Source organism: Anabrus simplex, chromosome 11 (genome assembly GCF_040414725.1).
Source record: "Anabrus simplex isolate iqAnaSimp1 chromosome 11, ASM4041472v1, whole genome shotgun sequence".
Taxonomy (NCBI): domain Eukaryota; kingdom Metazoa; phylum Arthropoda; class Insecta; order Orthoptera; family Tettigoniidae; genus Anabrus; species Anabrus simplex.
The window spans coordinates 120,560,212-120,574,299 of NC_090275.1; the positions used below are offsets into that span (position 1 = coordinate 120,560,212).

Here is a 14,088-nt window from a genome sequence, read left to right on the forward strand (position 1 = left end):
TGTACAGAGCTTAGATTTAGCAGATATAGTTGTTATTAATAATAATGTTATTCGCTTTATGTCCCACTAACTACATTTACGGTTTTCAGAGACGCCGAGGTGCCGGAATTTAGTCCTGCAGGAGTTCTTTCACGTGCCAGTAAATCTACCGACATGAGGCTGACGTATTTGAGCACCTTCAAATACCACCGGACTGAGCCAGGATCGAACCTGCCTCATTAGGGTGCAGATATAGTTAATTACATTATTGTCTAATAGCTGATCTGAGGAAACCACCTTTAATTGATGTGAAGACTGACTGTGAAAATGACAGATTGTTGTAATTTAAGGAATAGCAGTGCACAGTGATAGTTTACCAGCTGCCGCCAGTCGGGGTTGCAAAATCTGCCTCGGCTGCAGGTAGCGGGAGTGAACTACTTCAAGGTCGGTCGCCGAGACAGCAGCCCTGGGTGAAGAGCTCCATTTAAAATAATATTCCACCAAGCACGGGCTTCTGATAGCCGAATCCTGTTGCCTAGTGTGAAATGGCCCTTAATGCATGGTTCTGCACGAAGTTCGTAGGGCAAATATTTTACATACATAAACATACAAAAAGAGAAAATCAATGAGAGAAATCTTACCTGTAATATGTTGATCTTCTTTTCATCCTTCTTTTCGACGTTTACACATCTGATAGTGTGCTTGCACCAGCATCTTACGATAATGCAACTTGAAGTTGTGTATCACTCCAAGATCAAGCGGCTGCAGCTCGCTCGTACAATTCGCGGGAAAAAATTCCACAGTCACATTCTTCAGATACGAAGTAATAGGAGGATGTGTTGGGAAGCTATTCAAGAACAATAAGATCTCATGACCTTCACTCCCATTTTGGCATCCACGCTTCCAAGCCAGTCTTCAAAAACTTCCGTAGTGACCCAGGAATTCTTATTGTTGGTGTATTTCGTGGGGAGCGTACCAACGTACTTAAAACAGCGCAGCTTTGAAAATTTGCTGATTATAAGTGGAGGCAGTTTTTTGCTTCCGTCACTATTAGCACATAACAGAACTGTTACATGTTTGCTTTTTTTCCCGCAGTGACATTTTTTTCCCTTTGAATGCCATTGTACGTCCAGGCATTAAATTTTAAAAAGAGGCCCGTCTCATCCGCATTGAAAATGACCTTAGGAGTAAATTGAGATGTCAGTTTTTTTGAAAGATTTTCCTTCCAATCTTGCACAGTCTCGGCATCAACACTTCTGCTTTCCCCACACATATTATGACTGTGAATACCGTGTCTAACCTTAAATTTGTGTAGCCAGCCCGACGAAGCACTAAAATCTTCCACATGAACTCTGATCGCTAGATCACTTGCCTTTTCGCAAAGGATTGGTCTGCTGATTGGAATGCCTCCTGCTCTATGTTGCCTGAACCACTGTAATAAACAATTTTTCAAGCGTTTGTATTTTCCGCCCTGAATGTGGGTCCACTTATTTGTCCTAACACCTAATACATGCGCTCTTTCTTCAATTTCCACAGCATTAGCTACAACAGTATTTAAGGTACACGGAGCAATCCCCAATTTCACAACAATTTCACCTCGTTTCATGTTGCCACTTCACTACACTCAGCAATCGTAATGCTCGTTCTCTTTCTTTCACCCATGTTCACTACTCACGAAATCTCACGATGCTAGTCACAACTCGGTCACACCTGAAGCACAGAACACCAAAGAGTAAGCTCAAAAATAGCTTGCAGTAAGTAAAATTCTTTCAAGAATAAAATTTACTGTGTCACCTATTCAATACAATGTATACAATTTATACTTATTGCTATCTTCAATACGGAACAGATGTGAGATTAGTTACTTCTAATAGCTTCCAGGTCGCTCACATTACCAAACAAGAGCGTAGAGGTACGATTTCCAAGAAAAGTACAGTGCGAGTCATAAGTTTGTGTTTAGAAATTTTATTTATTTTGAAAACGGACACCATCATAAATGTATAAACGAAGCATTTTGCCGTAATACGTATAGAATTTGTCGGGACCGCTGGAAAAAAGTGTGTAAGTGTAAAAAACGTATAAGTGTGAAACGTATAAAAGAAGTTTTACTGCATTGTAGCAGCTGTATATGGCATTTAGTTCCAACTAAACTTTCGTCTTTCGTCTATGGATAGCTGCTGGTGAGGAGTTTAATAATGTCTAAATAGCCTATTAGCATGGTCTACAAGAGGCTGGAATTGAGCACAGAGTTCGTATTTTGGAGAGCCAGGAAGAGAAAGTTTACTGTTGTCAGCTAAATGAAAAAATTTGAAGCAAGCTGAAACGTATCCCTTGAAAACATTTCACCAAACCAAGAAGTAATGAAATGGTCTACAGAATTCTAGTAAGAAACAATAGTAGGTTTTTGTATTAGTTCTATATTCAGGATGATCGCAATGAACAACCTTATTTCATTAATTGTAGTGGGTCTCCAACATCAGGATTGGGAATTGGGTGGCAGTTTATTACATGTAAGGAGTTGGTCTCTGTGACTATAAGGTTTAGCAGAGAGAAAGTGAAAAATAAGTTGAAGTATGATATGGGTGGAGAACAGATGGAGGGGCATGTTTGGGTCTGGGAAGTTCCATGAAGGAGACAGGAGGTTCCTTGGAAGAAATTTCCGTTAAATGTTCTCCAGAGACATCATCATCATCTACCACCACATTTACAGTACCTTTAGTGCTCTTAGAAACAAACGTGTCTTCTTTAGCTGCGCTGATCCCGGGGGCGTGTCCAGTATAATTTTGTCAATACTGTCTTAACTTAATTCACTATTGCTATCCAATAACAAATCATCTGCGTTAACTTTGCACTGTTCCAAATACTCCATTAATGTATCATCATCAACACCTGTGAAAAAATATCACCTGAAGCACTTGCCATTTTCCTTTCACAAAATCCAATCACTGCAAGGAGCAAACTCTTACTGACTGGTTAGCAATGTAACAGGTAACAATTCTTGTGAAAGCTAGAATGCCCTATTAAAACTGCCACAGCAAGGTCAGGCATAAAATAACTTGTAGCCTCATTACTATAAGTTGTCAAGAAAGTATGTACGTCAAAAAACGATGTTTATCATGGAATGTTATGCCAGCCAATATAATTGGTGCTGGCAATTTCCTACTGGATTTTTAAAGGTAGACCTGATCAGCTTCGGCAGTTTAAAAGGGCTGGTGCTCGCACTACCACCTGGCTCCATGAATGTTAACCGTAAGTGGTTAAAATCCCAGGGCTAGCTAGCAATCAAACCCAGGGCCCTATAAACCGAAGGCCAGTACATTGCCCATGAAACCAGAGAGACAGATACAAAACTAAAAACAGACTAGACACTAACTTTTCAGAGTTACAGGCACCTTCTTCACCAAGATAGTCTTCTTAGGAGGTAGTTTGAAGACGCCAGCATATGGAGACGGTTCATCGTCTTCATCTTCTTGGTCATCCTCTTCCAAATCTGGAGCAGTGGAGGACGTCACCCGCTGCTTATCCCCTAGGCGAGAGAACACCGACGACTGCTGCAACTGTGAACAAAAGGCATGTTGATATTCATGAAGTTCGCCACTCGAACCATTTTTCTAGCGGTTTAACGTCTTGTTAACTCTGATAAATTTTGGTAATAACAGATGGAAAGAAGTAGCTATGGGTTTAATGAAGGCACAGCCTAGACTAGAAATGGAAAGCCATCTTTATGGTTGCTGATAGTGAGGTTCGATCTCCCAGATACTCGCACTGAATACTCTCAATATAAATTTTCTCTTTGTCTTCAATTAATAACCCTATTATTATAGTGAACTCTGAGTTCTCACATTATGACACTTATCATTAAGGCATGCTCCCCAAGAACTTGCAGGTACAGGTCCTGTTCTGACAAGAGATATGATTGGAAAGGTAAGGAAGACACTTCCCACTGGACACGGACAGCTTCCAGTTTCCTCACCAATACCAAGACCATACAGAAGTTACCTAGCAGTAGAGCTTCTATGCTGTAACACAAACAGCATTGTATGGACAGAAGAACTAGTCATTAAAATCTAGTCATCATCATCATCATTTCCCAACTCCAGTTTCTCGGGTGTGGTGTAAAAGCGCTCGCCATCTCCTTCTGTCTTCATACATCTTTTGTTTCAGTACATCCTCCCATTTGTGTCCTCTCTCCTCCACAACTGATCTTACAGTCTCTATCCAGTGTTTTCTTGGTCTTCCCTGTGGTCTTCTTCCTATGAGATTAAGGTCAAAATATTTTCTGGCAGGTCTTTACCTGTTCATTCTTATCATATGCCCATACCACTGGTCTGCATTTCTTTATGACATTGGTAATAGGAACATTGATACCAGCTACTTTCCTATTCACTTCATTTCTGATCTTGTCCTTTCTGGTAGTTTGGTTCATGGTTCTAATGAATCTCATTTCAGTTGCTTGGATTCTACGGAAGTCTTTGTTTAGTAGGGTACATGTCTCTAAACCGTACATGAGGATTGGTACAAAGTGTGGTACATGATTGTTTTTGCTCTTTGTGGTATTTCACAGTCCCAAAGAAGATTTCTGACTTGGCCATAGAAGTTTGATGCTTTCTGTGTCCTGCTGAGTATTTCCTGCCCAACAGTGTTGTCTTTCGAGATTGTGCTTCCGAGGCACTTGAAGTGGGAAACTAATTCAATTTTTACTCCCTCCAGAAATATATATGAGCTTGTTCCTTCCCTATTGATGGTCATTTCCACTGTCTTTGTTTTGCTCATCTTCAGTCCAAAATTATTAAATGTGTTGTTCCATTCGTTAAGTTTCTTTTGAACTTCAGCTTCTGCACATCAGCAAATACCAGGCGTTAGGTTCACTGTCCATTTTCTTGATAGATTTTATGACCTTGTCCATTACTATTACGAACAGGAGTGGTGATACGGCACTTCCTTGTTGGACCTTCGTTTCAAACAATTTTGATTGTACGTTGCCTATGTGGACACAGCCATAGCACTTCTGGTAGAGCATCTTGACTTTGTTAAGTACTTTGGCACCTCTAGGTCTTCCAGACCTTATCTCAGGCTTGGTTCCTAAAACTATGTCACTCCCGCTCCCCTCCTAGCTACTCTATGTGATGGTGTTTCTACAAAGGGAGACTATCGGCCTGAATTGTCGACATAGTGATTTCATCCTGTTTTGAACTGTTATAAAATGAAAATTTTGTAGACTAAGAGGTCCGCAACCTTGCTACGTGCACTTATTGTTTCATTTCCATCTGTATCAATTGTTTTCATTTCTTTTCTTAGGTTAACACAGTTTTTAGATTCAATTATGTTTTGTATTAACCCCCAATTTCACTGAATTTTATCGCAACGAGTTGTTTTTTTGCTTCATACGATGTAAATATTGTACATTGTGCTTCTTTTATTTCCGTCATGTCTCTTATGTTTTTTCATTTGTTCCTTCATTAAATGTTTCTTGGCACTTTTTTAGCTTTATTATGTGAATTACTTCAACCCCTCCCCTTTTTTTTTAACTGAAGATGGCTCAAACGATTCGAAACATGTTTGAATTTGATTACTCCATCTAATGATGGAATTATATGATGTATTGAATTAGGATACATTTAATTTTACCTTTGTAAAGTGCAACCCGTCAATACGGAATGATTCTAATACACTTAAGAAAATGGAAATTGCAACACCATGAAGGCATTGGTCGTTTGTGTTGATTTTCAAGATATGGAACGATGCCATGTAGGTATGTAAATGATCAAAGTTTCAGACCCATTGGGATTGTTGCTACAGGTCTCCCCATGTGATTGGTCACGGAGGAATCAACTCCAGTATACGGACTCTGGTGTAGCGTAGTTTACTTGCAGTCTGTGCAGTGCAGTGTTCCCCGTCAAACATGCCTCGACAACAAAGAAGAGCACGCTATCAACAACTGTCGCTGTTTGAGAGGGCTCGGATAATTGGGCTGTGTGAGGCTGGATTGTTGCTAAGGACTGTCACTGCACGTGTTGGCCGACATGCATCTACGGTACAACGTGTATGGCAGCAGTGGTCAAAGGAAGGTACCCACACCCGTAGACCTGGCACAGGCCCAGCGCGACGGACAACTGTGAGAGAGGATCGCCGCATCATTCGGATGGCCCGGATGGAACCCCATGCAACAGCAGCGCAAATTCGAGCAGCTGTGGCACCCTACGTTACACAACAAACAGTTGGTAATCACAAGCATGCAGCTTGCTTATGAACCTGTGTCCCTGCAGAAGGTGTTCCATTGACCACACAACAGCGAAGTGTAAGGCTGGATATTTTCTGTTAGTGGCTGGCCGGCAAGCGGATAGTTTTTTCCTCCGCCTTACCATTTTACTACTAGAGGAGCATTTGCAGAAACATAACGGGAGGTTTGTTCCGCTCTGATTCAAAAAGTCCGGTCCTGCAACAATCGAGCAAATGTCATCTGCCCTGACGGCACAAACATGGCTAAAATTTTTAAGATGTATACAATGATGAACCTATCAATGCAACCTATAAGGGTATTAACTTCAAAGGATGTCAAAGTTGAGTATGGCGGTGTGAAGACGTGTGTGGGTAGTGCTCCGATTAAAGTGCATAATTTAGATGTAATATGTGCTGTTCATTAGCTGTAAATCTGTAAATGGTGTCTTCTGCTGCTGTAAGTACTACATAACAAATTAATATCATTGGCTCATGTGGTTAACTTCGATATAAAAGTTATGAGATCAAAATTCGCTTTATGCAGTGACAAACTAAGTTTTGGAGGTTATACGATCTCGATAATGGAAGACTGTCGACAGTTATTATTCTGTCAACTCACCTCATGCTACCACCTTTGAAACGTCATTTTTCTCGCAAGGTAGAGTTTTAGTTGGGTCCGCTAGATGTCGGTGTATACTCCATGTTACTAAATTTACTCTACATTGCATGTGACGTATTTCTTGCTGTTACAGCTTTGATTTTCAACAAACATTTCAGTTAAATAATAAGAACGCACGTTAGGAATTACTCAGGAGTATCCCACGAAACTAAATTACAATGAGCGATTGCTGTGTGTGTAATTTGAAACTCCCAAACAAAGCAGATAAATCTGATAAATTACAGTGTTCTGAATGCAAAAGAACATCGCATGCTAAATGTGTACGCTTGAAGAAAGGGGAAATTAAGCAACTTAGAGCAGTCGGTGGCCAGTGGAAGGGTTCAGAATGTTTTTCTACTAGAGATGAGAAAGCAAAAAAATGAAGACACGGTGACTTTGAAGGAAGTGTTAACAATTCTGAAGGATGTTAGAAAGGAAATTGTGCATTTAAGGAAAGAAATTCAACAAATTAAGGAAACGCAGAAAATTCAGGAAAGGGAAATGGACAGATCATTAGAACTATGTCATGAAAAGCTAGACAGTAACTCTGCTATGATTGCTGAGCATGGGAGAAAATTTGACTCGTTTCTACTCATGATCGAGTCCCTGAAAAATGAAAATAATGAGTTAAAAAAAAGGATTGAAAACTTAAGCGAGAGGAATACCGACTGTGAACAATATTCCAGGGTGAACACCTTGGAAATCCATGGAGTTCCTCATCAACACAACGAAAATGTGAGTGAAAAAGTGGTGGCTGTTGGTAGAGCACTCAATGTCAGTATTGAAGAAACTGACATTGATGCTTGTCATAGGCTCCCTAACAGCAACAGTCTGAACTCCCCCACCATAATTGTTCGATTCTGCCGTAGGTATTTCAAGGAAGAACTTCTCCGTCAAAGGAGAATAAAAAGGAACTTTTCTACACTGGATATTGGCCACATATTCAGTCATACTATCTATATAAACGCGAGTCTTTGTCCCACTCTTAGGAAACTGTTTTCGAAAGCTAGGGAAGTCAAGATTTCCAAAAATGTGAAATACCTCTGGATCAGAAACGGAAAAATTTTTATGAGGAAAGAAGATGGCTCAAAAATAATTAGAATTCAAGGTGAAAGTGATTTAAATAAGTTTAAATGTTAACTTCACTCTATGATATTTATTATCAGAATGTTAGAGGTCTCAGATCAAAGACAAACTTATTTTATAACAACGTGCTGTGTAATTTTTACGATCTTATTGTATTAACTGAAACACGGCTCCATAATTCTATTTATGATTCCGAAGTGTTTGACGATAGGCATCATGTATATCGCCAGGACAGAAATATACAACTCACTAGTAAGAGCAGAAGTGGTGGGGTGTTGGTGTAAAGAATAGTATCATAGAAAGAATAAATCTACTTGAAGGAAATGCTGATTCACTATGCATTTCATTCCTTAGTAACAATGTAAGATACATTATTTGCATAGCTTATTTTCCAACAAATTCAGATCTGACAAGACTATAGTTTCTTCTTTGAAAGTCTAATTCAAATCAAAGGTATATTTACACTGAATATTATTATTATGGGTGACTTTAATTTACCTGAAATAACAGGCAGCAACTATGATATGAGTCAAGGTAGCAACAAGGTTAAAGAAGTCCTAAAGTATTTACACTTGTTTAATTTAAAATCAGTTAATTATGTACGGAATAAAAACGGAAGAACCCTTGACCTTGTGCTTTCAAATATAGACACAATTGATCTGAGCGAAGAATCAGAGATACTTACTCCCATTGATCAACACCATCCTCCTTTGTTAGCCTCTATCAAATATACAGAAAATAAAACAAGTAAAATTCACGGATGTGAAAATAGATCTAATTTTAAACGAGCAGATTTTTGTACACCTTTATGTTCTGCTTAGGAAAGAAAATTGGAATGATATTCTGAATTGTGATGATGTAAATCTAGCTGTAGACGTATTTTACGATAAGTTGTATTCAATTTTTAGTAAATGCGTTCCAAAAACTAAGCACTATAAACGGAGGTATCCAGTCTGGTTCACTAAGGATTTGATATGTAAACTGAAGCTTAAAGAAAAATTTAGGGAAAAAAAAAAAAAAAAAAAGGAAAAAATAATTTTAATTTAGTTATGTATAAAGAATTAAGAGCAAATATTAAGAAGGGAATGAATATTGCATTCAAACAATACATTGAAAGTATTGAGTTTGAAATACCAACGAACATACATTCATTCTGGAATTTTATAAAAAACAAAAGAAAAAAGTGGAATAAAAGTACAGTGATGAAATTAGATGGTAAAGTATTCAATAATAATGAAAGTATTGGGAATAATTATGCAGAATATTTTTCTAAAGTGTACTCAGAAAATACTGCATCATACAATCCGTTTGTTCAAATGGTAACTCAAACGTGTCGGGGCGACGACAGGATAATATTATAGTTTGATATACCACAATGAAATAAAATGTACCATAATTGATAAGATAACGTTGGGTGATCAAACGTGCTTAATAAAATATAATAAGAAGTAGGCTATGATGAGGAAAATCGCGCAGTAAGGAAGGAACTAGGCCCAAAAGAAGATGACCAGAATAACAGTACAAAATAATATATAAATATATTTTAACAACCATAACAACCAGATGAAAATTTGGAAATGGAAGAAAAATTTAAAAAAGATGTGCCACATTTACAAAAGTATACAATATGCATCGAAACCAGAACCCTGAAAAGAAAAAGGACGCATTGGAAGGGAAAGGGGACTAGGATGAGAAAGGATCTTCTTCACCGGGTAATTGAATAGTTTAGCAGTAGCAATAGATCATAAATGAGAACTGAAGAAGCTTTCTTTTTGCCAATAGTCCATAGCGCAGTTCATAAGTAGAAAGAGTCTATGTGAAAGTTTTAAAGCGAAGCATTGCCACTCGACTGAGTAAAGTATTTATAATAGGCAAATGCCAGAATGAAGGTTAAGTCCACATGTAAACAGATGTGTTATATGCCTTGCTCACCGAGTTGTAGCAGATAATGTCCAGCTGAAGTTGACATAATAGCACAGCACACAGTTATTAGCGTGTGTAAATCCACCACTCCGTCACGAAGGCCCGACTCAAGGATGGATGGGCGGAGAGAGCAATTTAAAGAGGAAAGGAAGTTTCCAGAAACGAAGCGAAGGCTATACACACTAGCAAGTTCTAGAAAGAATAAAGTCACATGGTGCACAGTACACAAGCACGGCAAAGTGTAGCACAGCTGACGTAATCAGTCGAGTTGACAGTAGGTGAGCAGAGTACATCATGAGGAGAGCGTAGAATTGAAGCAAGCAGCGCCAAGCAAGGTAGGGAAACGTAGAGTATATAGGGAGATCTTAATAAACGTACAGTTGGATTTGCTTCTCTTGGGTAGAATAACTATCTATGAGATCGAGAAAGCAATAACGAAACTCAAGCCAACGAAATCGTCAGGGCCAGATGGTATTCCTCTGTTTATTTTCAAGGGATCCAAAGATCAATTACTTTATCCATTGGAATACTGTTCAATATGATTGTTAGCTCTTCGATTTTTCCTGATGCTTGGAAATATTTGAAAATTACTCCTATTCCCAAAACTGGTGACCTTAGCTTAATCAGTAATTGTAGATCAGTAAGTATATTGTCAACTCCTGCAAAGCTATTTGAAAGTATTCTTTTTGAACATATAATGAATCATGTAAAACCTATTATTTCTATTCGTCCGCATGGCTTCATGCCAATGCGTTCTACCACCACATATTTAATCCAATTTTCAGAGTATATTTCAGAGCATTTGGATGACAGAGGCCAAGTTGATGTTGTATTTACCGACTTTCAGAAAACGTTTGACAAAGTAGATCATGATATACTTTTAAAGAAAACTGACTCCTTGAATTTCTCTCAGGGCTTCTACTCCTTGATAAGGTTAACAGAAAACAATATGTGTGTTATAAAGGATATTCATCTCACAACTTTATAGCTAATTCAGGTGTACCATAGGGCTCAAATCTAGGACCTTTACTGTTTCTAATTTATGTTAATGATGTTGTAGATGTCGTGTCTGTCTGAAATATCACTCTTTGCCAACGATCTGAAGGTATTTTCTGCAATTAAATCCATCATTGTGGAGTAAAGAAAATAAATTACCATTCAATGTAAATAAATGTGTTAAAATGTCTTTTACAAGATGTAGCCAGCATATCGGGTATACTTATAACATCAACGGTTCCGTCTTGAAGGAAGTCAAACAAAAGATGGATTTAGGTATTCAGTTCAATATAGATTTGAAATTTGGAAGTCATATTGAATATATAGTTAATAAAGCAAATAGAAATTTGGGTTTCATATTTCAAAATTCCTTAAATTTTCAACGTACAACGTTATTTATTTTATACAACTCATTAATAAGACCGAAACTAGAATATGGTTCTATTATCTGGAGTCCTTCAGACACTAAGTACATCAAATTAATTGATGAAGTACAAAAAGCATATGTACTGGAAACAGTCACACGAGTACCCGACATTTCTGTCCTATTTAAAGTTAAGAACTTCATTTTGGTCCGTATTGAATTTAGATTTACACTATAAATTGAGGATAGTTATGTCCACCTTTTCAATACAAAAACAATGTGAGGTCATTAGCACATCACATATTTATTACCTTTCAAACATTGGGACCGGTTTCGGCATTATTTGTATGCCATCATCAGCCATAGGAAACTTAGTGACAAGGCCTAAGTACAATGTTAACATAACTTACAACATACATATATATATATATATATAAAAATGAACATATTCTTACAATGACTATTAAAATTTTTTGGTGTACACCATAAAACCTTAGATTAAGATTGGTAGCATATTTTAGTCAAATAATTGTATAAAGTCATAATATGTCGCATAAAATATGCTACCAATCTTAATCTAAGGTTTTATGGTGTACACCAAAAAATTTTAATAGTCATTGTAAGAATATGTTCATTTATATATATATATATATGTATATGTATGTTGTAAGTTATGTTAACATTGTACTTAGGCCTTGTCACTAAGTTTCCTATGGCTGATGATGGCATACAAATAATGCCGAAACCGGTCCCAATGTTTGAAAGGTAATAAATATGTGATGTGCTAATGACCTCACATTGTTTTTGTATTGAAAAGGTGGACATAACTATCCTCAATTTATAGTGTATTTCAGTCCTACTCCGCAATGTTATCACACTTTGGTGTTAAAACTTTGGAACAAAGACGTAAAAAGTCCATGATGTTATTTTTGTATAAAATATTGAATAGTAAAATTGATGATGAGTTACTTGGAAGGATACCACTTTACGTTCCTCGAAAGTCTGGCAGGTTCAAGAATTTGTTTTACATTAAGAAATGCCGCACAGAAGCCCATAAGAATTCTCCTCTTAATAAAATTCTGAAACTTTATAATACATTAAATACATATAATTTGGATATCTTTTTCATGAATCAAATCAACTTTGAATTGGCATGCGATACTTTCCAATAATGCACATACTGTTGAATTTTATCTCTGTTTTCTGTATATGTTTTATTTCATTCTTCTAGTTGTTCTTTTATTTCTCTTCTTCTATTTGAATTCACAGTTTTCAAATGACCTATACATTAAACACTTTATTTCTCTTTTTAGAATATTATTTTGCATAATGTGTCATGTGTCATGTTTTAAGACTAAGACTGCATAATTTAACTGTATAACGGAATGTGTTACTTTGTGTTAGGCACCACTGTAAAATAGTTATTAATGTAGTAACTGTATATTTTTAATGTATTACCAACTTTGTATTGTTTGGGTAGTTCATTGTATTCTTTGTATTGTCTTTTTTTTCAGTTAATGTTTAGTTGTGTAACTATTAATTGTACTGTATATTGTGAACATTGTAATTGGGCAAAAAGCCTCTTATGTTCATCACTGAATAAATAAATAAATAAATAAATAAATAAATAAATAAATAAATAAATAAATAAATAAATAAATAAATTGGATAATAAGATGGTAGCTTTATAGTGGCAGCAACAATACAAGCAGTGACAAGTAACATTTTATCAGTGGCTGACTCAGCTAATGGATCATTCCAGGGTGTTAATACACGTTCTATGAGTGTAAAGGATAGGAGTAATGAATGGACGATTCAAGAGTGTTTTTAAATATATTCCATGTCTTACGTGTTTGGGTTACAACATGCATTATTATACAAAACTGCAAAGTGTACATATAGTGTTCTAGAGTTGAGGTTATACAGGACAATGGTTAATGTGATATGATAAGATGTTGTATCTGGAGACTTGGGTAAGGTAGATTTTGATGTAAATATGCTGACGAAGGGAGTTAAGGCTCCCGAAACATGTACGTATAAATTTTCAAATATTAATAATATATTTACAGGGCGGACCAAACAATCACCCGTTGTACGTTATCGTTATTATGAGTCAATACAGACCAATTAAGGACCGATATGGTCAAGTTTGTTGACTTTGTGTAAGTCGAGAAAGATCGACATGGGTCGACGAATGGCATAGGGTCGTCTTTAGTGATGAATCGCGCTTCTGTCTTGCCCGCAGTGATCGCCGGAATTGTATGCGCCGACATACCGGGGAGAGGGGCCGCCCAGATCTTATTGTCGAGAGGCACACAGGGCCAACACCAAGCATTATGGTTTGGGGAGCTACTGGCTTGAATGTGAAATCACAATTAGTGCTTGTTGAGGGCACTATGACTGTTCGACAGTATGGTGATAGGGTACTCAATCCAGTGGTTGTCCCTGTGATGGCGAACATTGCTAATGGGATGTTTCAGCAGGACAATTCCCAGGTTCACACTTGCACGCATCTCCAGAGAAGCTCTCCACAACATCACAACCTTAGAATGGCCCGCCAGATCCCTGAACCTCAGTTCTATTGAGCATGTGTGGGACAAGATGGGTCGACAACTGGCTAACCGTCCTCGGCCACCCACAACTCTGGAACAACTGACCCATGCAGTGCAGCAAGCATGGGCCACAATTCCTCAGGAAGCGATCCAGGGCCTTATTGACTCCATGCCTCGACCAATTCATCAATGTATTGCAGCTCGCGGTGGGCACATCCTGTATTGATTGTTGTCCTAACTTGCGGTCAGAGGGACCTTAAAGTGTAATCATCGAATCACAATCGAACACTCGTCCTGCATGTTCACTTGCA

The 14,088-nt window shown here is 37.6% G+C and overlaps 1 protein-coding gene across 2 annotated transcripts in view; it reads right to left on the bottom strand.

The window, feature by feature from the left end:
• Positions 1-14,088, bottom strand: part of LOC136883058 (uncharacterized protein C19orf47) — a 282,706-nt gene that overhangs the window by 147,528 nt on the left and 121,090 nt on the right. Inside the window, exons 7-8 of one of the 2 annotated variants that reach the window (XM_068229576.1) lie at positions 3,353-3,536; positions 2,762-2,868 (exon numbers count right to left, since the gene is read on the bottom strand). In XM_068229576.1, the coding sequence (XP_068085677.1) occupies positions 2,777-2,868; positions 3,353-3,536 (276 nt within the window). In that variant the 3' untranslated portion in view covers positions 2,762-2,776. Of the gene's footprint in view, positions 1-2,761; positions 2,869-3,352; positions 3,537-14,088 lie in introns of those variants that run through there. The other variant, XM_067155204.2, reaches the window with a different exon arrangement.